At 34.1% G+C, this 19,145-nt stretch overlaps 1 protein-coding gene across 2 annotated transcripts; it reads right to left on the bottom strand.

Annotated features, from left to right (window-relative positions):
* Nucleotides 1–1,229: 1,229 nt before the first annotated feature.
* LOC142335693 (uncharacterized) lies at nt 1,230–17,847 on the bottom strand. 2 transcript variants are annotated; one of them, XM_075384121.1, is made up of 9 exons: nt 17,130–17,847; nt 11,160–11,963; nt 10,398–10,521; nt 10,010–10,082; nt 9,312–9,616; nt 3,322–3,463; nt 2,943–3,035; nt 2,343–2,609; nt 1,230–1,890 (listed from the first exon to the last, which is right to left on the bottom strand). In XM_075384121.1, the coding sequence occupies exons 2-9, from the start codon at nt 11,954–11,956 to the stop codon at nt 1,601–1,603; spliced, it is 2,091 nt and encodes a 696-aa protein (XP_075240236.1). In that variant the 5' UTR covers nt 11,957–11,963; nt 17,130–17,847; the 3' UTR covers nt 1,230–1,600. The 2 variants fall into 2 exon arrangements, with proteins under 2 accessions (XP_075240236.1, XP_075240235.1); XM_075384120.1 differs by lacking the exon at nt 17,130–17,847 and adding an exon at nt 12,797–13,784.
* Nucleotides 17,848–19,145: the final 1,298 nt, after the last annotated feature.

Below are 19,145 nucleotides of genomic sequence, written 5' to 3'. Positions count from 1 at the left end.
AAAGAAATTTTCTAAAATATGGCGTATTGAATAATTTGGCAAAAGAAAAATTAGTATATTATAAATGAACACATCTTTTTGGATAATTATCAATATAAATTAGTAACATTGTGACAAAGTTTCCTATCCCGAACTTTTTTGAGGTCCGGGAAGTAAAAAAATTCTCATTGTTGCAAACAGGTTGTCAGCAGTTCTCAGGTCTATACTTCCGGAAGATTTTGACGAATTGGGTTATATGCGCTCATTTGGTGTCCTTTCATTGAAAAAAGTTAATTTCTCAGAAGGACGTTTCGTGTTTACAAGATGAATTAAACAGCTCAGCAATATTCCTCTTTCGTCAGATGAGAAACCAATAACATCTTCATTGACATTTTTAACATATTTTAGCAATATTGATAAGAACTTGAGTAAAAATTAAGAAGAATGTGGACAAAAACAGCGGATCTCAGGCAAACTTTCACAAAAATTTATCGCACGATAACTCTTCCCAAAAAACGAAAATCTACAAATCCTTTTACTTTGATATTCTACTCTTGGTGGATTTTCTGGCGATACCACTCAAAAATCTCTAAGATAAACTTTTCGGCTTGCCAAAAATGACTGAACAAAAAAAAGTTGAGCATATAGTTCCGTTCCTCCCCCACTAAATTGGTAGCGAAAAAAAATTGTTATTAGTCAAAATCTAGCAAACAATCTTATAATTGTAGCGGTAGATTGGGGTTATAATGTGACACTAAATTAATGTTTTAACCCTCTGAGATTTTAAAATGGTTTAATATTTTGTGGACAGTGTTATCTGAATATTGGTTTATCTCTAATAACAACTGGCCATATCTTAAGTGTCAAGTTCCAGTGGCTTTTCATCTGAGCCCAGAGAGATTGAAAAAGGTTTGGTAATCATATATTTACGATAAAAGACATTACTTTGACACCGGTTAAAGACAGAAACCGAAGACTTAGGATCTGCTCTCTTCAAATCAAAACTCAAGTGTTGACTTCCTCTCTTTCCAGAGAGATCACAAATCTTTTTTCCTCTACTCAACTCTTGGTCTATCCCTTGGCAAAGGTCTGGCTTTTGGGAGATCTTTGAATCAGGTCAGATGATCATTGGACGTTATGTACGGGGTAAGACCTTGTTCGGTGACAGTTTTTTTCGGGATTTAGTCAGCATCTTTTGGGAACTTATATCTCTTGAATGATAGAGTAGAGAATGGTAAAAACGAAGAATACAAAATTGTGCAACTTCAATTAATGGCAAATGATTCCAAATCAAACAAAAATATTTTAAATTTCTAAACATTAATTTATAAATCATAGTTTATTCAATGTAGCAGCTTTTGTGGCAGTTGTGAAAGCGTCTTGGTGATGATTCGGTGCTTGAATTGCGGTTTGGATTTGCGTGAAATTTATTGGCATGAAATGAAACAAACATTAGGAAACAAACAAAAAATTAAACTACTTTAAGTAGCCTGCTTTACTAAGAACAAAAGTGAAACTAATTTCTATGAAGCTAGTTTCAACATAAATAAAGATTAAAATAAGTAGATATAAGTGTAATGTATTGCGGAATGTTTAATGATTGCTTTGATAGTATTGTTCATCAATCGTTTTGAGATCGATCAGATGTCAAGTTCAAAACGTCAAATGTCGGCTGTTTCGATTCCAATTCGTCTTCTGTAGAATTGTTCTCGTTCATTGCGCTATCGTTACGCAATTCGTCTTTTTCGTCGAGAATTGAGTTTTCTTCGTTTCCAGGCACCAGTTCCGATATGGCATTGTTTACTTCGGCCAGTTGATCGGCCAAGGATATTTTGGGCTTTTTGGCATGGGGCTGGTCACAGTCGTTTTGGGTCATCATTTGACACAGCTTGAGAGCACTTTCGTGAGTAGCTAAAATAAAATGTTTAATAGGAAGCGTTCCTTAAAGATATCAGATGGCCTATGAGAAGATTAATAGATTAGCTAGACTGATTGTCGTATCGATTTCGTATTATCTAGCCGGTTTTGTTTACTTCGTTTAAACTCGATTCAGAATATCTGTTTTATTAGGGAGTCCAAGCCATTATGAATAGTGTTACTTTTAGCGATATTTCCCAATCTTTTTATGTTTTTTAGACTTTGCCAAGTTTTGGTCAAGATATCGATTGAATGACGAGTGACATGAAACCTGCTCTGAATCAGTAATGATAAGAAACTTGCAATAAGATCTGCTCAGTTCTGCATGGTGTTGACTTATGCGTCTGGGACTACTTTGCCTTTAAAACCAGCTCACGTGCAGTATACTGGCTCTGCTTTTCTCTAAAATACTGACAAGCAAATAAGAGAATATCAAATATACTAACTGTAGTCCTCTTTGAGTTCTTCTTTGACAATTGGTTGGTTCTGTAAATTGGCAGCTCTGTTGTGTTCCATCAGTTCATCCAGGTAGCCAAACCCAGAGGCAGACCCAGCATTTGAAGAGGGCGAAGTAGTTTGTTGTGGCAGGTGTGGTTTGGAGCTGTTGTTGCTCTGATTGTTGTTCATGGTGTTGATGGCCACTTTGCTGTCCAACAGAAAAGGCAGAACCCCTACGTGACCACCCAGCAGATTATTGGCCGCTTGTTGCTCAGCTGGAATAGAATAAGCGACTATTATTTAAGTTCAGTTTAGTTGACGGTGATAATGTAGAAAATTCAGACGAATAGGAAACATTTTCATTTGAGCTCCCGAATTTAATTAATTTTCAAATTTAAAAAATATCGTGTCAAAACTGTCTTTATATAGCTATCTGTACACATCTGTTCAATATAATATTGTCAGCAAATGTGATATTTTTAAACTAAGATCAAGAATTAAGTTTAGGGAGTTTTTTTAACTTGTTTTAAAATGAATTTTGCTTTGAATGCAATTGGTGTTCAGGAATCGTGGGTTGCCGTTAATTGTAGACGACTAGAGATATTTACCGAAGTGGTTTTTGCGTTTGATCTCTTTTCTCCTATTTGCAAACCAGTTGTACACCTTCACTGCTGTCACCATCTTCTCATCATGACCCTGGCCTAGAATAGTTATTCATTTACACGAGAATATCACATTGTAGTAGCAGTGAATTATTAAAAATGAGACTTTTTTGGATATTATTATTTTTATGTCCTGATAAAAAAACGTACTGAAAGCTGAAAGCGGATTTACTTATTCAATTCTTCTCAAGCTTCTTCTTTTGTTTTACATGTTTTTCAATTTAAATATGAAGCGGTATCTATATTTATCTATGTTTCTTCTGCTCGTATGTTGCCCACATTTCTCAAAATGAAAGCATTCATGATGAATATGTGGTTATGTGACCTGTTGAGTCGATGAGCTGATTGCATGCAGCTGCAATTTCCTCTCTCTTAGTGTCATCTGGATAGGGATTGACACAGTAGAATTTCTCCAGTAGACTCACACAGCTCTCCTTCCACACAAACCTATCTCTTTTCTTCACAACCTGTAACATGTATTCATCTAACCAGACTGAATGGTCTTATAATTTTTGAATTATGTTTTTTTGTCTTGCTGAGGAGCTGATATAATTGCTCCGAACCCTAATGAAATAGGTTGAGAATTTTTATACCAGCCCTATTTTTTGTTATGCCAATTTTGTCCGACCGATATCTTCTGCGGAGAGATACAAAAGTGGTATCGTTGAAGGGCTGTTTTATAACTTTTTCACATCTCTTTTAACTCAATTAGATTACTTTTCACATTATTGTTCCGACCCCAATTGTGGGGGAAGGATCTATATACTCAAATGGTTTTTTTTTGGTCAGTCAATTTTGGCCGATCGATATTTCCATCGTAGAGAAATGTGAGTGGTATCATTAAAAAGCTCGTCCAGCCTAGAATTTGAAATTAAAACGATTTTTTTGAATTTATTATTTTTCGAGGAGTTATCGAGGATTGAAGTTTTGTGTGAACACGTGATATTTGGTAAGATTTCCTTCACTTTTAGTGTAATTTTTCCTCAAATTATGATCTTTTCTTTAAAAATTTTTTATTCAAAATTACATTTTACGCCATAAAAGGAATCAATTTCGTATTCCTAAAACACAAAAGGTGATAAAACTAGTTCTTGTCTCATAGGGAAATTTTTGATTTTAAAAAAATCGAATTCTATTTGAGAGCTGTTTTTTTTTAGAAAACTTCATATTTTTAGGTCACCTAGAGACTGGTCACTTTTCATATCGATGTTTGATAACCCTGATTTACAGTGAAATGACGCCTAATGAACAAAAAACACGTTTTCAATGATTCGCACATTTTTTGATGGCTTCGACTATGACCTTTTCTAATTTTAACGAATTGATTTTCTTTTTGAGGTTTTACTGATTTTTTGGAGCTCTATAGCAAAACATTGTTGACTAAAAGTGCAATGGGTTTCGCAATGAGCGTTAGTGAAGCTATTGAGTTACTTGATTGGACAGCTATTGGTTGTTAAGACTTTATATATAATATTCCGGAATTTTTTTTTAAACATTGACAGATCATAAACTTAATTTTCTAAACTGCAAGTCAGCCTCAGTACAGACAGGATCCCCTTCCTTCCTACTCTAACCAGTTTTATCTGGTTAGCGGTTTCATCTACTAAATATTGGATCTATGACTTCAATGACATAAGATCTCAATTTTTTTAAAAATTTTTGTGGTTATATTCGTATTATTGGTTACTTTTGAGCTTATATTACATTATCCAAATATTGATAGCACCCATTGGCTTAAAAAATAAGTTGGTGGATCACCGATAAAGTTTTCAGAGAAAAGCTTATGGTTAAAATTGTTTCGACACTTTCTTCACGCACTTTTCTACTGAATTTTTGGTTTTTGCCTGTATTTGATGTTGTTTTCAGAGTCATAAGACTTATTGTGATGTCTTATTGATTACCTATGAATGACAAACGTCACCTTCTTCACGTCGAATTATAATTCTATTAGTTATTATAAATCTACTGCAACCAAAACTAATCTGTTTAGTGGTTTTATCTTCTAATTATTGGTTTTATGACTTCGTTGCCACAAGATTTCGAAAAAAATTTTAAAATTTTTGGATATTTTTGTATTTTTGGTTCCTGTTGATATCTCATCATATTATCCAAATTTTGCGAGCTCCCATTGGTTTTGAGAAGACGTTAAATAGAGCATAGATAAAACTTTCAGATAAAAGGATATGGTTTAAATGTCTGCTACAGTTTCTTCTCGCACTTTTCTAATGAATCATTGGTTTCTGTATTTGTTTTTGTTCTCGTAGTCAAAAGACTTAATGTGATATCTTATTGATTATCCAAGCTTGACAAACATCTTTGTCCTTCCATCAATTCATGATTAAGCGTATTTATTGACTTCTTTTGAAAGCTGTTGAACTTATTGTCTGTTAAGACTTAAAAAATAACTTCTCATAAAAAGTTTTTGAACATTAACAAATTGTAAACTTAATTTCGTGATTTTTAAGAATTTCTCAGTAATGACCAGAACCCCTTCTTTTGTTGCTACCGACATCGAAGTTGTTTTGGTTACCATTTTCTTTCTAATTCCTGGTTTTTTGGCTTCGATGCCAAGAGATTTCAAAAACAAATTTCCAATTTTTGGATAATTTTGTATTTTTGGTTCCTGTTGAAATCTTATCATATTATCTTAATACTTATAGCTCTCCTTGTTTTTGAAAAGACGTTAAAAGGACCATAGATAAAATTTTCAGATAAAAGGATATGGTTTAAATGTCTGCGACACTTTCTTCTTGCACTTTTCTAATGAATTTTGGTTTCTGTATTTGTTTTTGTTCTCGTAGTCAAAAGACTTATTGTGATATCTTATTGATTACCCAAGCTTGATAAACATCTTTGTCCTCCTATCAAGTCATGATTCAGTGTTCTTGTTGACTTCTGTTGAAAGTTATTGAGTTTAAAAGCTGTTAAGACTTCAAAAATATTTTTCGAAAAATTTTTTTAACATTAACCAATCGTAAACTTATCTTCGTGAACTGCACGAACGTCACAGTAACTGCGAAAACTCCTTCTTTCCTACTTCAACAAAAATAATCTAATTTAAGGCTTTATCTTCTAACTATTGTTTCTTTAACTTCGATGCACGAGTTTCCATAATTTTTTTTAAATTAGCGGTTTTTGCCTATTTTTTTAATCTTTAGGTGGGCGTTAAATGCTGACCGGTCTCAAAAGCTTGTAATTGAGTATTCGAGAATTGTTGTTAGCCGAGGCAGTCATTTTACAGCGAATAGTCTCAAAGTTTATGATATTATACATTTTTAATGACTTTTTAAACTCTTCAGTTTTTGTTGTTTTTTTGTCGTCAACTTGTAGAATATTCTCATCATTGAAAGGTCTGATTCAATTTCTTTTATTCAAAAATTTTGATTGTCTTGTGATATCTTGTCGTAACTGATGTTTTGTTTGTGGACAATATGCGTTTAAATAAAGGTTTTAGTGATGTACTTCTGTTTCTTTTTCTCTTCTTTTAGCACATTCGCGTAGTAACAGATCCCAATGATTTTCAAATATGGCCCAAAAGCACTTATTTATTCTTTAAATATAACTTTAGTTGCATTAGTATGAAAAAAATGGAACTAAGAATACATAGTATTCAGATAATAGCCAATGACTTTAATGGCTTCAAAGTTTTTGTTTTCGCAAATTGTTTAAGTTTTTGAGTTTTCTGCTTCTGTAGTCCGTTCCTATTGCTAAAACTCACCAACGACAGGTCATATTGGTTCCACAATGAATGTTTTTTAATTTGATTGAGAATTATTTTGTTAAAAGCTAATGATTTTTAAGACTTTGGAAATTTTTTGGTTTAAAAAAAAGTTGATTTATTTTTCAATTTTGTCTTATTATTTCCTTTTGTCGACTTTTGCTACGTAGTCTCATTAAAGAAAATTGTCATCTGCTGTATAGTATGGACAATGTAAATTTGTGCAGTCAAGGTTTTAAACGATTGCATTATGGCGTTGTTACTAGGTGCGTTCAAATTTAGATACTTATTTTTTGCCGTGAAATTTTGGTTTTTGCTTCTTTTGTTGTTTTTTTCTCGTAGTTTTTTCAATGAAAGATCTCATCAGCGCTGTAATGAGGCATGGTATTGTGTAATTCAATATCTAGGTATGCTTTAAAACTTTTTTTAAACTCAAACATCTATTTTTATTATCTCTTCATTTGGTTGACTATTAACTCAAAAGTGTAGATGAGCTCTGGTCAGAACTTCATGTGCGAACGCACATTAACGAGCATCCTTGTTGGCATTTCAACTCTTTGTGAGAGATTTTATGAACCATTTTGTAAGTCATAATAAAAGTTGTCATCTTCTCTGTTGGTTATTATTGCGCACATCTTTTTTCATTCTAAAAGCTTTTGAAGTTTCTAAGAGCTATCAAAGCGTGATTAAAAAAACTAAGACCCAATGGGTACTAAGTTACATTAGAGTCCTTAAATTAGTCGTAGTAGTTTTTATGTCCATACTGTCTTGAATTTGCTGGGAAGGTCTATTTTCAAAATTTCAGAGCCAAAAGTTGTGATGTTTTTTTGTGTTTTCTGTAAATTGAGTCGCAAAATGAGATGGGTCACAGTTCATAGAAGTCTTATGCAAGCAAGATTTTTTCTCCATGTCCCTTTTTAACATATCTATTGGTAATGCCAACTTAACACAAAATAAATCTGAATTTGGAAATTTTCCAGTTTTCCTAAAGGGCGAAAAAAAATAGGAGCTTGAAAAACTGTCAATGAATACGTATCATAAAATTTAATGAGATAAATCTTATGAATTTTACCAACTTTAGTAATTTTTACAATTTTTTTCCTGTTTTAAACATTTTCCTGGCCTTTCTTTTTAAGTTCTAATATAAACATCTCTTGAGTCCGTGGTTGTGTTCTTGCGTAGATTTGATCTTAACAATTTTGACTCCCAAGTAAAAAGCACTAACAATAAATCAAATCTTTATTATTTCTTGCTGATTTTTAGTTTTTTGTTATTTGTTGTTGGTGTCTGCCATTTGCCTTGTCTCTTATTTTTCCAAGGAAATTTTTTGTAGGATGATAATTAGTTTAGTAGAAACAGCTTTGATGTCAATTTCATCTATTTCGTTCTAAAACTGTTTCTACTCTGACACTTAACTTGATAGACAGTTTTTATGCCAAAAACATCTAAGTTGCCAGTTCAGGATAAGCAAATACTTAATGGAAAATTGCATATTTTTTACAGAATTTGAAACTACATTTGTTTTAGAAAATGCGGCTTCTTTGTTTTTCAACGGTTTTTAATTTTTATTTCATTTTTTTTATTAATTCGATGTTTCGTTGTGAATGTAACTTTGTGCTGTTTTTTCTTTTTGTTTTTTTCTTTAGTGCAGAGATGCGGTTTTGTGACATAATTAGTACCGAAGAACAATTGGAGATATTTTGCATCTTTTTTTTGTTGTCGATTTTTTTAATAGGAAAGCATTACAATCATTTTGGAATTTAACAGGCCGTCAAAATGCCTTACAGCTACTGGTCAACAAGCCAGTGACGTACGCGTTGGTGTCTGTTAATCTAACTGAGATTAACTAAAAGGACGAGGGTAAGTTTTTATTTAATCAATTATATGATATTTAAATCATTTGTTAGGTTAGATCATTGTTTTAAAAAGCATGTTACTGATTCTCCCTGTTTATGTTTGCCTTCCTTTGAACAAAGTTAAGGGTTCTCATGCGAAAAACTATTATTGTATAAATCACAACCTGTTACTTTTTTCCAAAATCTTGCAAGATTGGGCCTTTGCAATAAAAGCAAATTTTTTTGCAAAGCTCTTAAAGTATGCTTTGACAATTTCAGAGAAGTCAAGACTTTATAAGATAATGCAAAATGTTGCACGCCGAGGTTGAGATAAAATAAGTATGCTTAAGATATGATGATCATCGGTTAATTTTTGAGAGCTAATGAAAAGCAGAACCGACGCTTCCGAGTGTTTACTAAAACGAACCACGTCTCAGCTGAGCGAAGTTGACTTAAGGACGACTAACTGGATGTCTCTCGTGGATGTGATTAAAGCAATTTGACATTCAGAATGAATTTTAGTTTCTAAAACGATAGTTTTTGAGCTATGCGTTGATTTGTCGTGCCACTTAGGTCGATTTTTAGATGGGAAAACAGGAAGATTTGCGTTGATTTGTGTGGCCGATGAAATATATTTTTAATACAAATCTTGCTTCTTGTAGCGGTTTTTATAGATCGCATTTGGACCCGGATAAGTTTAAGCTGTCATAAAACTCGTTACATTTTTCGTAACAACCCGTTTGATTGATTGATTGTTCTCACCTGTTGGACAACTGGGGTTTGATGGGCGATTACAGCTATTCCATTGCTGACCATCGGGCTACTGCTCATCCCACTAGCTGCATTGTTGTTATTGTTGTTGTTTTGATTGTTTATTTGCTGCATCTGTGGACTAGTGGCGGAGTTGTTGCTATTGTTGGAGCTCATTGGCAGTTGTTGTGATTGGCCTTGAGTTGTGTGGTTACTGCTGATTGCACCTGGTGGGGTCATTGCACTGCTGTTCATGTTTTCACTCACTGGGGAGTTTCCGCGTGAACTGTTCACAGGTGATGCCAAATCACCGTTAGCTGAAAAATGGAATCATCGGTTTTTTTTGTTAGTTTGAGATCAAGTTTAGAGAGGCGGTTTAACAACAACGGAAGCAGAGCTTGTTAGTGTCAGACAATAGACCTCTAAAACTATGGTTTAATCTACAGCTCTGTAAATTAACATGAATGAACGAATAAACCTATGATTCGAAGCTGTTATAATCGTGTTTACAGTTGTCCAGTAGCAAATTTTAATAAAACTTGTGTGAAATACTTGGCTGACTCTCTTCCATTAGTTTAAAGATATCAACTCAATTGAAAAAAAGCGTTTGAAATTCACCTAGATTTTAGCACGTTAATAGTGTGTTCAAAAACGGACAAGAAAGTAGCAGCAAAATTGATGAGTCACTGCAAAAAGGGGGTTGGTCTCACCTTCGCGCTTCCGTTTCTCATCCAAGTACCACTTGTAAATGTTGGTCCTAGTTGAGTCCTTCATCCAAACACCCTGAAACAGCACATAACTCCGTCCATAACAAAAATCCACGTAATTTTAATCAAGATGATTTTTAGTCACATCACGTACTTTTTTTGATTATCAAACAGTTATTTTCGCAACCAGTTTTAGTAAAATAATGTTCTTCAATAGGTGCTCAAGTTCGATTGAGTGAGTTGGCCCAAAGATACGATTTTTTCTTCTAGATTTTATTATATTGTACATCTGGACTATATCATATTGCTAGGAATATACCATTGAAAAGCTATATAGGACAATAAGCAGTACGATCAATGCATTGATGGGGAGATTGAGTGTTGTGATTACCTGATGTAGGAACTGTGAGATGTAACTCTGACTGACTCCAGTCTTCTCTGCCACCTGGTGCTGTTTGATGCCATGACTGAGCATGAACTGCTTTATCTCCTCTTTAGTGTCAACTACCGACATCCTACAACATCCATTGCTTCACAAATAGTTAGCTGCTTGGATTTTTTTAACATCTTTAACACAGAAACTCTGCTCTGAGCACTAAGTTTTTACATTAATTACCACTAGATTATAATAGAACCACTCAACCAAATTTCAGCTCATCAGATCTGTTTAAGTTGCATAAAAGAAAACAAAAATAAAATTTTAAAATTTTTCACTTTTAATTGCTGAATTTCTTTTCTAAAACTGGAATTGCTTTTGCTTTTTGTTATTTGAAAAGTATGAAGTAAGACTTTGATGTCAAATTTCGTTTGCTGAAATGGAATTTGTTGATGTATTATACTTTTGCGTATTTGATAAATCTTGATAATTCTTGCTTAATCATATGAATTCGTGCTAAATTTCGTTTAAAGGCTTTTCATTTTTTTCAACTTGGTATATCTTGCCAAGTCATGGTTAATCTTCCTTGGTTTTCTTGCCAAGATCTTGTTTCTTGACAGCCATGCAACAAAAAATTGCAAGTTCGTACAAATCTTGATATTTTCATGGTGAGTACCATGCAAACATATTGGCAAGATTTAACAAGATTTAGTATGTTTCTTATCAAGATGTATCAAGTTTCAGTTCACTGGGGTTTCACTTTAAAAGACCACTCACGACTGAAGTTGGACTAGGTGTTCATCATCGTCACTTATTGTGCTTGGATCTCCCAAAGAATTGTTCAACCCATTCCCTCCTACATTTGCTTCCCTCTTCAAGTTTATAGGAGAGCTGGCACCTCCTCCCCCTCCTCCATTCGAATTGATATGACTCATTTGATTCAGAATTGAATTCTCCGCTGCATTTGTGGACGCCGCGTGGTGGAACCCAGTGGTACCCGTAAGAGCCCCGTTAGTCGTAGCGGCAGCACTATGAATTCCACCCATTCCGGGTAAATTTATACCCTGAGAACACATGAGAGCTGCGGCAAGGTTTCTCTGCGCCAATGTTGCCCCGATATTAGTCTGTTGCAAATGTGATCCACCGTTGACAAAGTTCCCGTTTGTCATTGCATTGAAAAATGCCTGTTGCAACGCCAGAGTTCGCAAATAGTCAGCGCCGGTAGTTCCCGAATTTAGCGTTCCCAGTTGCCCGATTCCATTGGGAAGGATATTCGCTTTGGGATTCACGTTTATTTCCTGATCCTTGCTTGCTCCTGAAAGATCTGTTGGGGTCGTGAATCCGTTAACATCGATCTTTTCCAACGATTCCAACCCCTGCACGATTTGAATTTTGGACAATCCCGAATTTTTGAGCCGGCGTAAAAGTTCGATTTGCTCAATCGTATACTTAGCATCCGGCGAGGCACAGTTCGCCAACGTTGCCCCCGCATTGTTGCTCAAATTAGGGGGTTGTTGGTGCATCAAACTGGTCGGGTTCGAAGTTGCCACACTCACCGCGGGTGAAGCAAACATCGTGGGCCTAAGTGGGTTAATCGGGTTATAAACACTGTTTCCGGTTCTCTGCTCGGGTTGGTTAAAAACCCCCGATCTGATAAAACAATCACCACAGTTGTACATGGGTTCCGCAATTCTACCCAAAATTGAATTATAAGTGGAAACTTGTAGTCTGGTTATCAATTTTAGCTCTTAGAAGTTTCAATTATTCTTAACATATCAAATTTGATACAGCATATTGCATTTCCGATTGACCAATTTGGAGTGACTTCTGGCTATTTATGAAGTCAAAAAGTACTCAACTTTTCTCAAACTTGCAGCCTACGGAAGTAAAATGTTAATTTTTGGTACAGTACACGTGGTTATGTCTGGCTCGTTGACTTCTGAGCTCAAAGAGCAGTTTTACTTGCAGACGGAATCACTAAATAGACTGAAAAAATCATCTTTAAAGTTTTGAAACTGCAGCTGGACATAAAATAGTTATGCAATTTAAAGTTATGAATCAAACGGAGTAAAAACAAAATTAAATCTGAAAGTTAAATGATTTTGGGGTCAGGGCGGGGGGGGGGGGGAGGGGTCGGTTAAAAAATTGCTTAGAAACCCTAATTACCTATCATATCTTTATAATAAAAAGTACATAAATGACAAAACGGGCTGAAAATCCAGAATTATTCTGTAATTTTAGCAGCCCTAGCTTTCTTCTTCAAATTTCTCTGAATCTGGAAAAAAATTTAGATAGTAAATAACCTCAAATTCTGAACATAGTTGTTTTTTTTTCTGTTTCATCGGGGCAAAATATTCAGCACAAGCTAAGCTGCACTAAATAAGCAAAGTGATTAACTAATTCAAATTATTTACCTGGTAAAGTTATTTGACAGTTGGTTAATCATAAATAGCGGACGAATTTATAAGCGTAAACAGACAAAACTGAGTTTGTTCAAACGTGGCGTTTCCGCTTCAAGTCTGTCAATTGAAAAGGTGTGAAAGAAAGTGATGAAAAATTATTAAAATTAATCTTGTTACGAGAAGCACTGTCGAGATAAAATAGTTGAACAAAAAGTGAAAATATTGCTAATTGATTTCTTATTACTTGTGCGGCATTTAAACCCGTTGGGTGATAAGATAACTAAGAAAAGGAAAACTCGATTTAACTAAAAAAGAAGAAAATGAAATTCAGAATTATTTCTTTCGTTTTCCACTTAGTTTTTCCTTTTAGCTCAGAGAAGCATAGACTGAAAATACTGCTCTTTTACTAAAATAAGTATAGGAGAAAGCAGAGGTCTATAAGATGATTCGTTAATTTTGCCAACAGGTAATTTTTCAAAGTTGAATCAATTAAGCTTTTTGTCATAAAAAGCTTGGCTGAGTATTTATTTGAATTAACGCATCTTTTGTTTATGCCGTTGTTTTGTCACTTTCTTGTTCTCTAAAGTAGTAAGTAGGTTGTTGTTAATTGTTTTTATTTTAGTTTTTTGCTTAAACTAGCACTTAATTCTTTTCAAGATTGCTCCGGGGCTACTGAAGAGCCAAGTAGCCTCTACGCAATGCTAAGCTCTTTTTCCCCTTGGGGTAGAGGGTGAGGGGGGAGGGGGGCTGGAAAGGGTAGAAAATAAGGAAAGGGGCAACAAAAGTGTTAAGTAATTCAGTTGTTGTTTCACTCTTTAATTTTTGTTTAAAGTACTTATAAGGGGGGAATTACAAGAGAGAGAATTGCTAGCTGTGACCAATGCAATTTATTCCCGTTGTGTCGTGGAAGAAAGAATAAGCAAAATAAAGGAATTAAGCAAAAATAAATAAATAGCTAGATATAGGTACCCTCTCAGAGTGCATTTACTACTCTTTTGGGCCCACTTAACAAAAAAATCTATTATAAGTAGTATAGTATAGTAGAACCCACCGAACATATAACAACAAGAACAACATCATCTGAAACAGGTAGAAAATTTAGAGAAAACATTACTCTACTACTCCGGGTTATTACTTGGGCCATTAAATAAATGGAAAGCTCATTTTTAATGCTCCGTTTGCGTAGTTTAAGTTAATTAAGAAAATTATAATTCTTTCCTGAGGCTTTTCTTTTTTACTTAAGTTTTCGCTGATCGCTTCACCGAGCACAAAAATCCCGCAAAAGAGGGAAAAGAAGTAATATTAATCATATTTTTCCTCGTGGGTATGACGATGATGTACGTTGGGGAAAAGAAGATGAACAAATTTTACTTAGTTAATTTCAGGTAGTTGTTTCGAAGTGAACACAACACCACAATTGATGTTCACCCCTGCGTAATTGACGTCCTGTTGAGCATTTATGACAATTGGGCACAATTTGTGTTTAACTTGCAATTTAATTTCTTAAAAATCAACTAAACGAATCGAAAACAAAGAGAACAGCGCCATCGCGGGTTAAGTAATCACTCACAATATTAATATACACGCTTCACTTCACAGCCCATTTTCAGGCAAAAAATGTCACTTTCTAGTCCAAGCGAGAATTCAAATCGCTCCGCCTAATTAATGGACATTCGATTAGTAGCGCAAGCATGCTGAATTTTGGAAGCCATTGGTTTGGAAAGTTAAGTTTAACATTTGTTCTCTTCTCAAAATCATCTATAGCGACGGAGCCTATAAACTCGATTAATCTTAATTTAAAAATTTGAAAAATAATCGATCAATGGACACTAACACTTTCAGAATTAGAAAAATATACATACCGTCAAGATGCTGAGATTCTAGCAACCTTTTTTATTAATACCAAAAATGGCAATGTTCTATATCTAAAAATTTTGCTCTGGTTTTGGAGAGTTAATTTTAGAGTATTTAAGGAGCTCGTGCTAAAGGAAAGTTATGTACTTTTTCAAAAATTTGGCCAAGTACGCTTCTTTCCTATTTGCAGAGAAATCAGGGACCAACTCTGGCTTTTTACGTAACAACGTATCGCGATCGGTGTGTGCGTTCAATCTGTGTAAATGACAACCAAAAATGACAACTAAAAATCCAACAGTAAGAATGCCACATATCAGCACAGACAAGAAAATTATCCGTTTCTAACCCCCCCCCCCCCCAATACGCCGCAAAACGTATATTTAGTCTTCTCTTATCACAATTGTCGTCAAAATCTTGTCACAATTCTCCACATTTTATGTCATTGTTTTCAACGTTTTTTGCAGTAATATAGCCTACAGTTACAGTTCTCAATTTTAGTAATAATGATTTGAGACATATTTTAAAAACCAATTTCTGTTAATTATTACAAGTACGTTCAAATCATCGATTTGATATCTTAAACAAGCGATTTTCCAAATAGTCAAATGAAGAGATTCTGTCTTATTAAAAATCAATTATGCTTTCTTTTATTTCTGCTGAATTGGCACTTTGTTAGCACTTTTTTTCGACAATAGCTCAAAAACACAAATTGTTGACAAATGTGACGGATATTCCCATACCTTCATAAAATTGACCTAATTTCGACTTGCTGTCACTGTTGTCCAGGCTCGCTTACAAATCTTAAAACATGAGCCATAAGAAAACGCCAAAAAAAGGTGAAGTTATTTGGGTTTGTGTACGTTGTGCGGCAAAATGTTAACCGAAATTGGACATAACACAAATCTGTTAGGGAAGATATGTACAAAAAAAACGTACAAATATAGAAGTCTATTAAATTTTTTCTCAGAAAATTCAAGTAAAACTGTCAAACAAAAGAACTAAAACCCCATGATACTTCCAGCTGCAACCGCAGCATGGATACTTGGTCTAAGCACTTAATCCAATTACAGCTAAAAATGACTTGCTAGCTTGTTACTTTTGTTTAATAGCGTCATTTTACTGTCAATCCTGATTGGCTATAGTTGACGTTAATTTCTATTAGTGCCGTGAAAAGGCAACTCATAATGATTAGTTAAGTTGGTCAAACTTGGGGTATCAACTAAAAGATTTTGACGAATTCAGTTTGACATATTGGAGAGCAGGAACAGGTTTGATTTTCTGGTACTTCTTTTTTTGGAACAAATTAAGTTCAATATGCGTTTGAATGAAACTAAAAAGTCAGATTTAAGATACAGTAAACAAAAAAAGGACACACAAAACCCTAAATCTTATCATGGGCGACATCTATCATGAGCAGACAAAAAATTATGTGTTTTTTTTCGCACATGCAACGACTTAAGTCTTGAATTTTGATCTCAAGTCATTTTTGTTTCCTTACTTCAACCAATTTTTCTTCATCATGATCTACTTAAAAGTGTTCATTTTTTTGGAAAAAATTGAATGGTCACAATTTCATAAGAAAAAACAACAATTATAAACTCTTTTGACGCCCAATATGCCAAATTGTCGTGTCTGTTCTATTTGAAATTTTAGTACACAATATTTTTGGTCAAGGTGGAACAAGATTTAAGTCAAAGAATTCAGAAAATCTAAAAATACTTTCTGCTAATTTTTGCAGCCAATATGACGAGTATCTGCAAATTACTCTTTTTTTTATGTTTGCCGAAATTAGTGCTCAGAAACATAGTCGTACGTTTTTGAGCTTCGAGGAGAACAAAGTTCAGGAACTCAGAGCTATTTGAATTAAGTTTTTATTTGCGTGTTCTAATTTGAATGAAACCTTTTTCAGCAATGGTGAAAAAAGATTGGAGGATATCAAGATCCAGTTAATGATGATTTTTAAGAAGTTATAACACTTCGATAAAATTAACGGGTGATCAGTGTGGCCAATAAACGCACATTTTCAAGTTGAAATAAAGAACGTGTTTCATTTAGTTTTTACTATTGCAAAGTGTAATTATTGCAATTAGTGTAAATATTGCCATTACCCCTTCAAAAATTGCTAATTTCATTGTCCTGTAATATGCTTCATCTGTTGAAATTCATCCATCTTTAATGATTAAGCAATTAGCAATATTTTAGTAGAAAAAGAGACCTAATAGTGCAGGTTATGATTACTTAAATTGGGCTTGAACCCCGCCAGAGCAACCTTTAATCCTATAAAATGTATTTTGGTGCAATGACGTTGATATAAGAGCGCATTAGATGTTTTCAAATTTCTCCTTAAAGGAACATGTCAGTTTGAACAGATGTTGATTTTAATCAGTACACTTTGATCACTCTGGCATTTAGATCACTGCGGCGCTCTGTCAACAACGTTAATTAAAAAGCGTCGATCAGAATTCTTTTCTTGTCTCTGTGAGAAACTTACCGTTATCTTCTGACACAAGCTGCTTGTCAGATTTCACTCGTCAATTTTGTCGTTTGCTGACTACTGGATCAGTTGAAGTGATTTATCGCAGATTATATGGATCAAAAAATTTCTATTTAGTTTATTTTTCGCTATTATTTAGCTAGTCGCAATCTGAAACCGTTATTACAGTTGTTTATCGCGTTTAGTGATTTCTATTTTTTGTTGTAATATTCAACAGACAAATACAAGTTGATGCGGAGGAGAGTGGCGATGGAAGGGGGGAGGGGGGCTGTTATTGCGATCTGTAGATTTATGAGAAAGTATAAGGAAAAGGGGAAGATTTAAGTGGCGGGATATGATACACTTATTGAGAGAATATCTATTTCTAATTGTGTAATATTCGAACAGAAGGTACTGTACAAAACAGGCACAGTTGTTTGATTGTTTACATGATACAGCAGCACTAGTACACAGGTAGTAAACAAGAAAGAGACTATATCTAGATAGTGGGGATGAGTAGTGTTTCTATTTAGTAAGCGCGAAGAGGGATAGAGAAAGTAAAAAGAATGAAAGTAGGCAGATTTAAGAGCTAGTTGGGAGGCAGGAACTAAGGTAGTGTTTGTGGTGGTGGTGGTGGTTCTAGCGAGATATCTTTCGTTGTCTCTGCTTGTACAGCGCACAAACACGATTGTTGAAAGATTGAGCAGCAAAATTAAGTAAAATTTGATAAAATTTTAATATTATTATTATTTAAAACAGCAGATGTTTCGCTGAGGGAAAGTAACACATTAGTTTATAGTGATTTTTTAATAAAAAGTCGAGCATGAATTATTAACAGTTTTTAAACTAGCATCTGTTCTGTGTTTTACGTTTATGTTCGTATTAGAAACTTATAACTAAGAGTAGCGTGCGTGTGCCTTCCATCAAATATTCATAGGAGCCACTTTTATTTAAATTCTCTTCATTTTTCTACAATTTTTACAATTTCATTCTATCATTTCATCCCCCCACTCCTTCTCTCTCAATCTATTCTCTCTCATATTTTATTTTCTACTTAAACTCCATCTCTTAATTCAGTTTCACTTTTCCTCACTACCACCACCACCACCACAACCACCACCACCACCATCATCATCATCATCATCAGTGCTTTTCTCTATCTTCTATCTATCTATCTATCTTTTCTTTTTCGCTCAGTTGATAAAGAGAGATAGATAGATAGCTCTTAGTGTGCAATATCTACTATGTACTTTATTATAGCTGATAGCACTGCCGAATAATATTAATAAGATGTTCCTATTTTTCTCAAGAGGTGCGCCTATTCGTATCCTTACATGTTACTGTTTTACTGCGGCATTAACTAAAACGTAGTTCAAGTATTAAACCAAAATCATCACACGTGAATTATCCCTTCAAAACAAACTCTCTTATCTTGCTTATCAAAACCACGACAAGAATACGCGAAAGATGAAAATATTTGAGAAAGAAAAGGCTCGCCAGTTTTTTAAGCTACATTTCGCTACATAGATAGCACTAGAGTAACTAGCTATTTAAAACGTCCATCAATAATCTAGCTCACTTTAGTCATATTTTACTTACGTTGGTTTAATAATTAATCATCCCGATATTCTTTACTTGAAAGGGGGGAAGCCAGCTTGCCTACTGGAATAAAGCGAAAAGTAAAAGAAGACAAAAACTGCTCACCGGTTTAAAGAAACTTGATTAATTTATTCCTTAAACAAATTTTGAAAAGATTCCCATAATCTAATGATTTGCTCACCTGGGCACAAACAGCATTTTATATCAACAACTTCAGTTTAAGATCGATTCACAAAAAATGATAAATTTTTTTTATCAATTTCCATTTAAACATCAAAAATATCTAATTAATTTTCAGAAGAAATCGCCTATTTATCAAAAGTGCTGAATGGAGAAAATGAATATCTCGAAATCAAATAAAAGTGTGGAAAAATAACCCGCCCATAAATTTATTGTTCGTGAGAAAATTGGACAGACCCGTTATGGCTATTTGTT

The sequence above is a fragment of the Convolutriloba macropyga genome, chromosome 1, assembly GCF_964194025.1.
Source record: "Convolutriloba macropyga chromosome 1, txConMacr16.3, whole genome shotgun sequence".
NCBI classification, from domain to species: Eukaryota; Metazoa; Xenacoelomorpha; order Acoela; family Convolutidae; genus Convolutriloba; species Convolutriloba macropyga.
The sequence above is the reverse complement of the archived record's forward strand: the minus strand, read 5'-3'. Positions and strand labels throughout refer to the sequence as shown.

Excerpts from the sequence above, each read along its gene's own strand:
- LOC142335693 (XM_075384120.1), bottom strand. The coding sequence starts at position 12,828 with ATGATTAACCAACTGTCAAATAACTTTACCAG. Across the intron at positions 10,522-11,159 it reads CACCTAGTCCAACTTCAGTC|GATGTCGGTAGTTGACACTA; the intron begins GTGAGTGGTCTT and ends TGGATGTTGTAG. Across the intron at positions 1,891-2,342 it reads AGAACTCAAAGAGGACTACA|CTACTCACGAAAGTGCTCTC; the intron begins GTTAGTATATTT and ends ATTTTATTTTAG.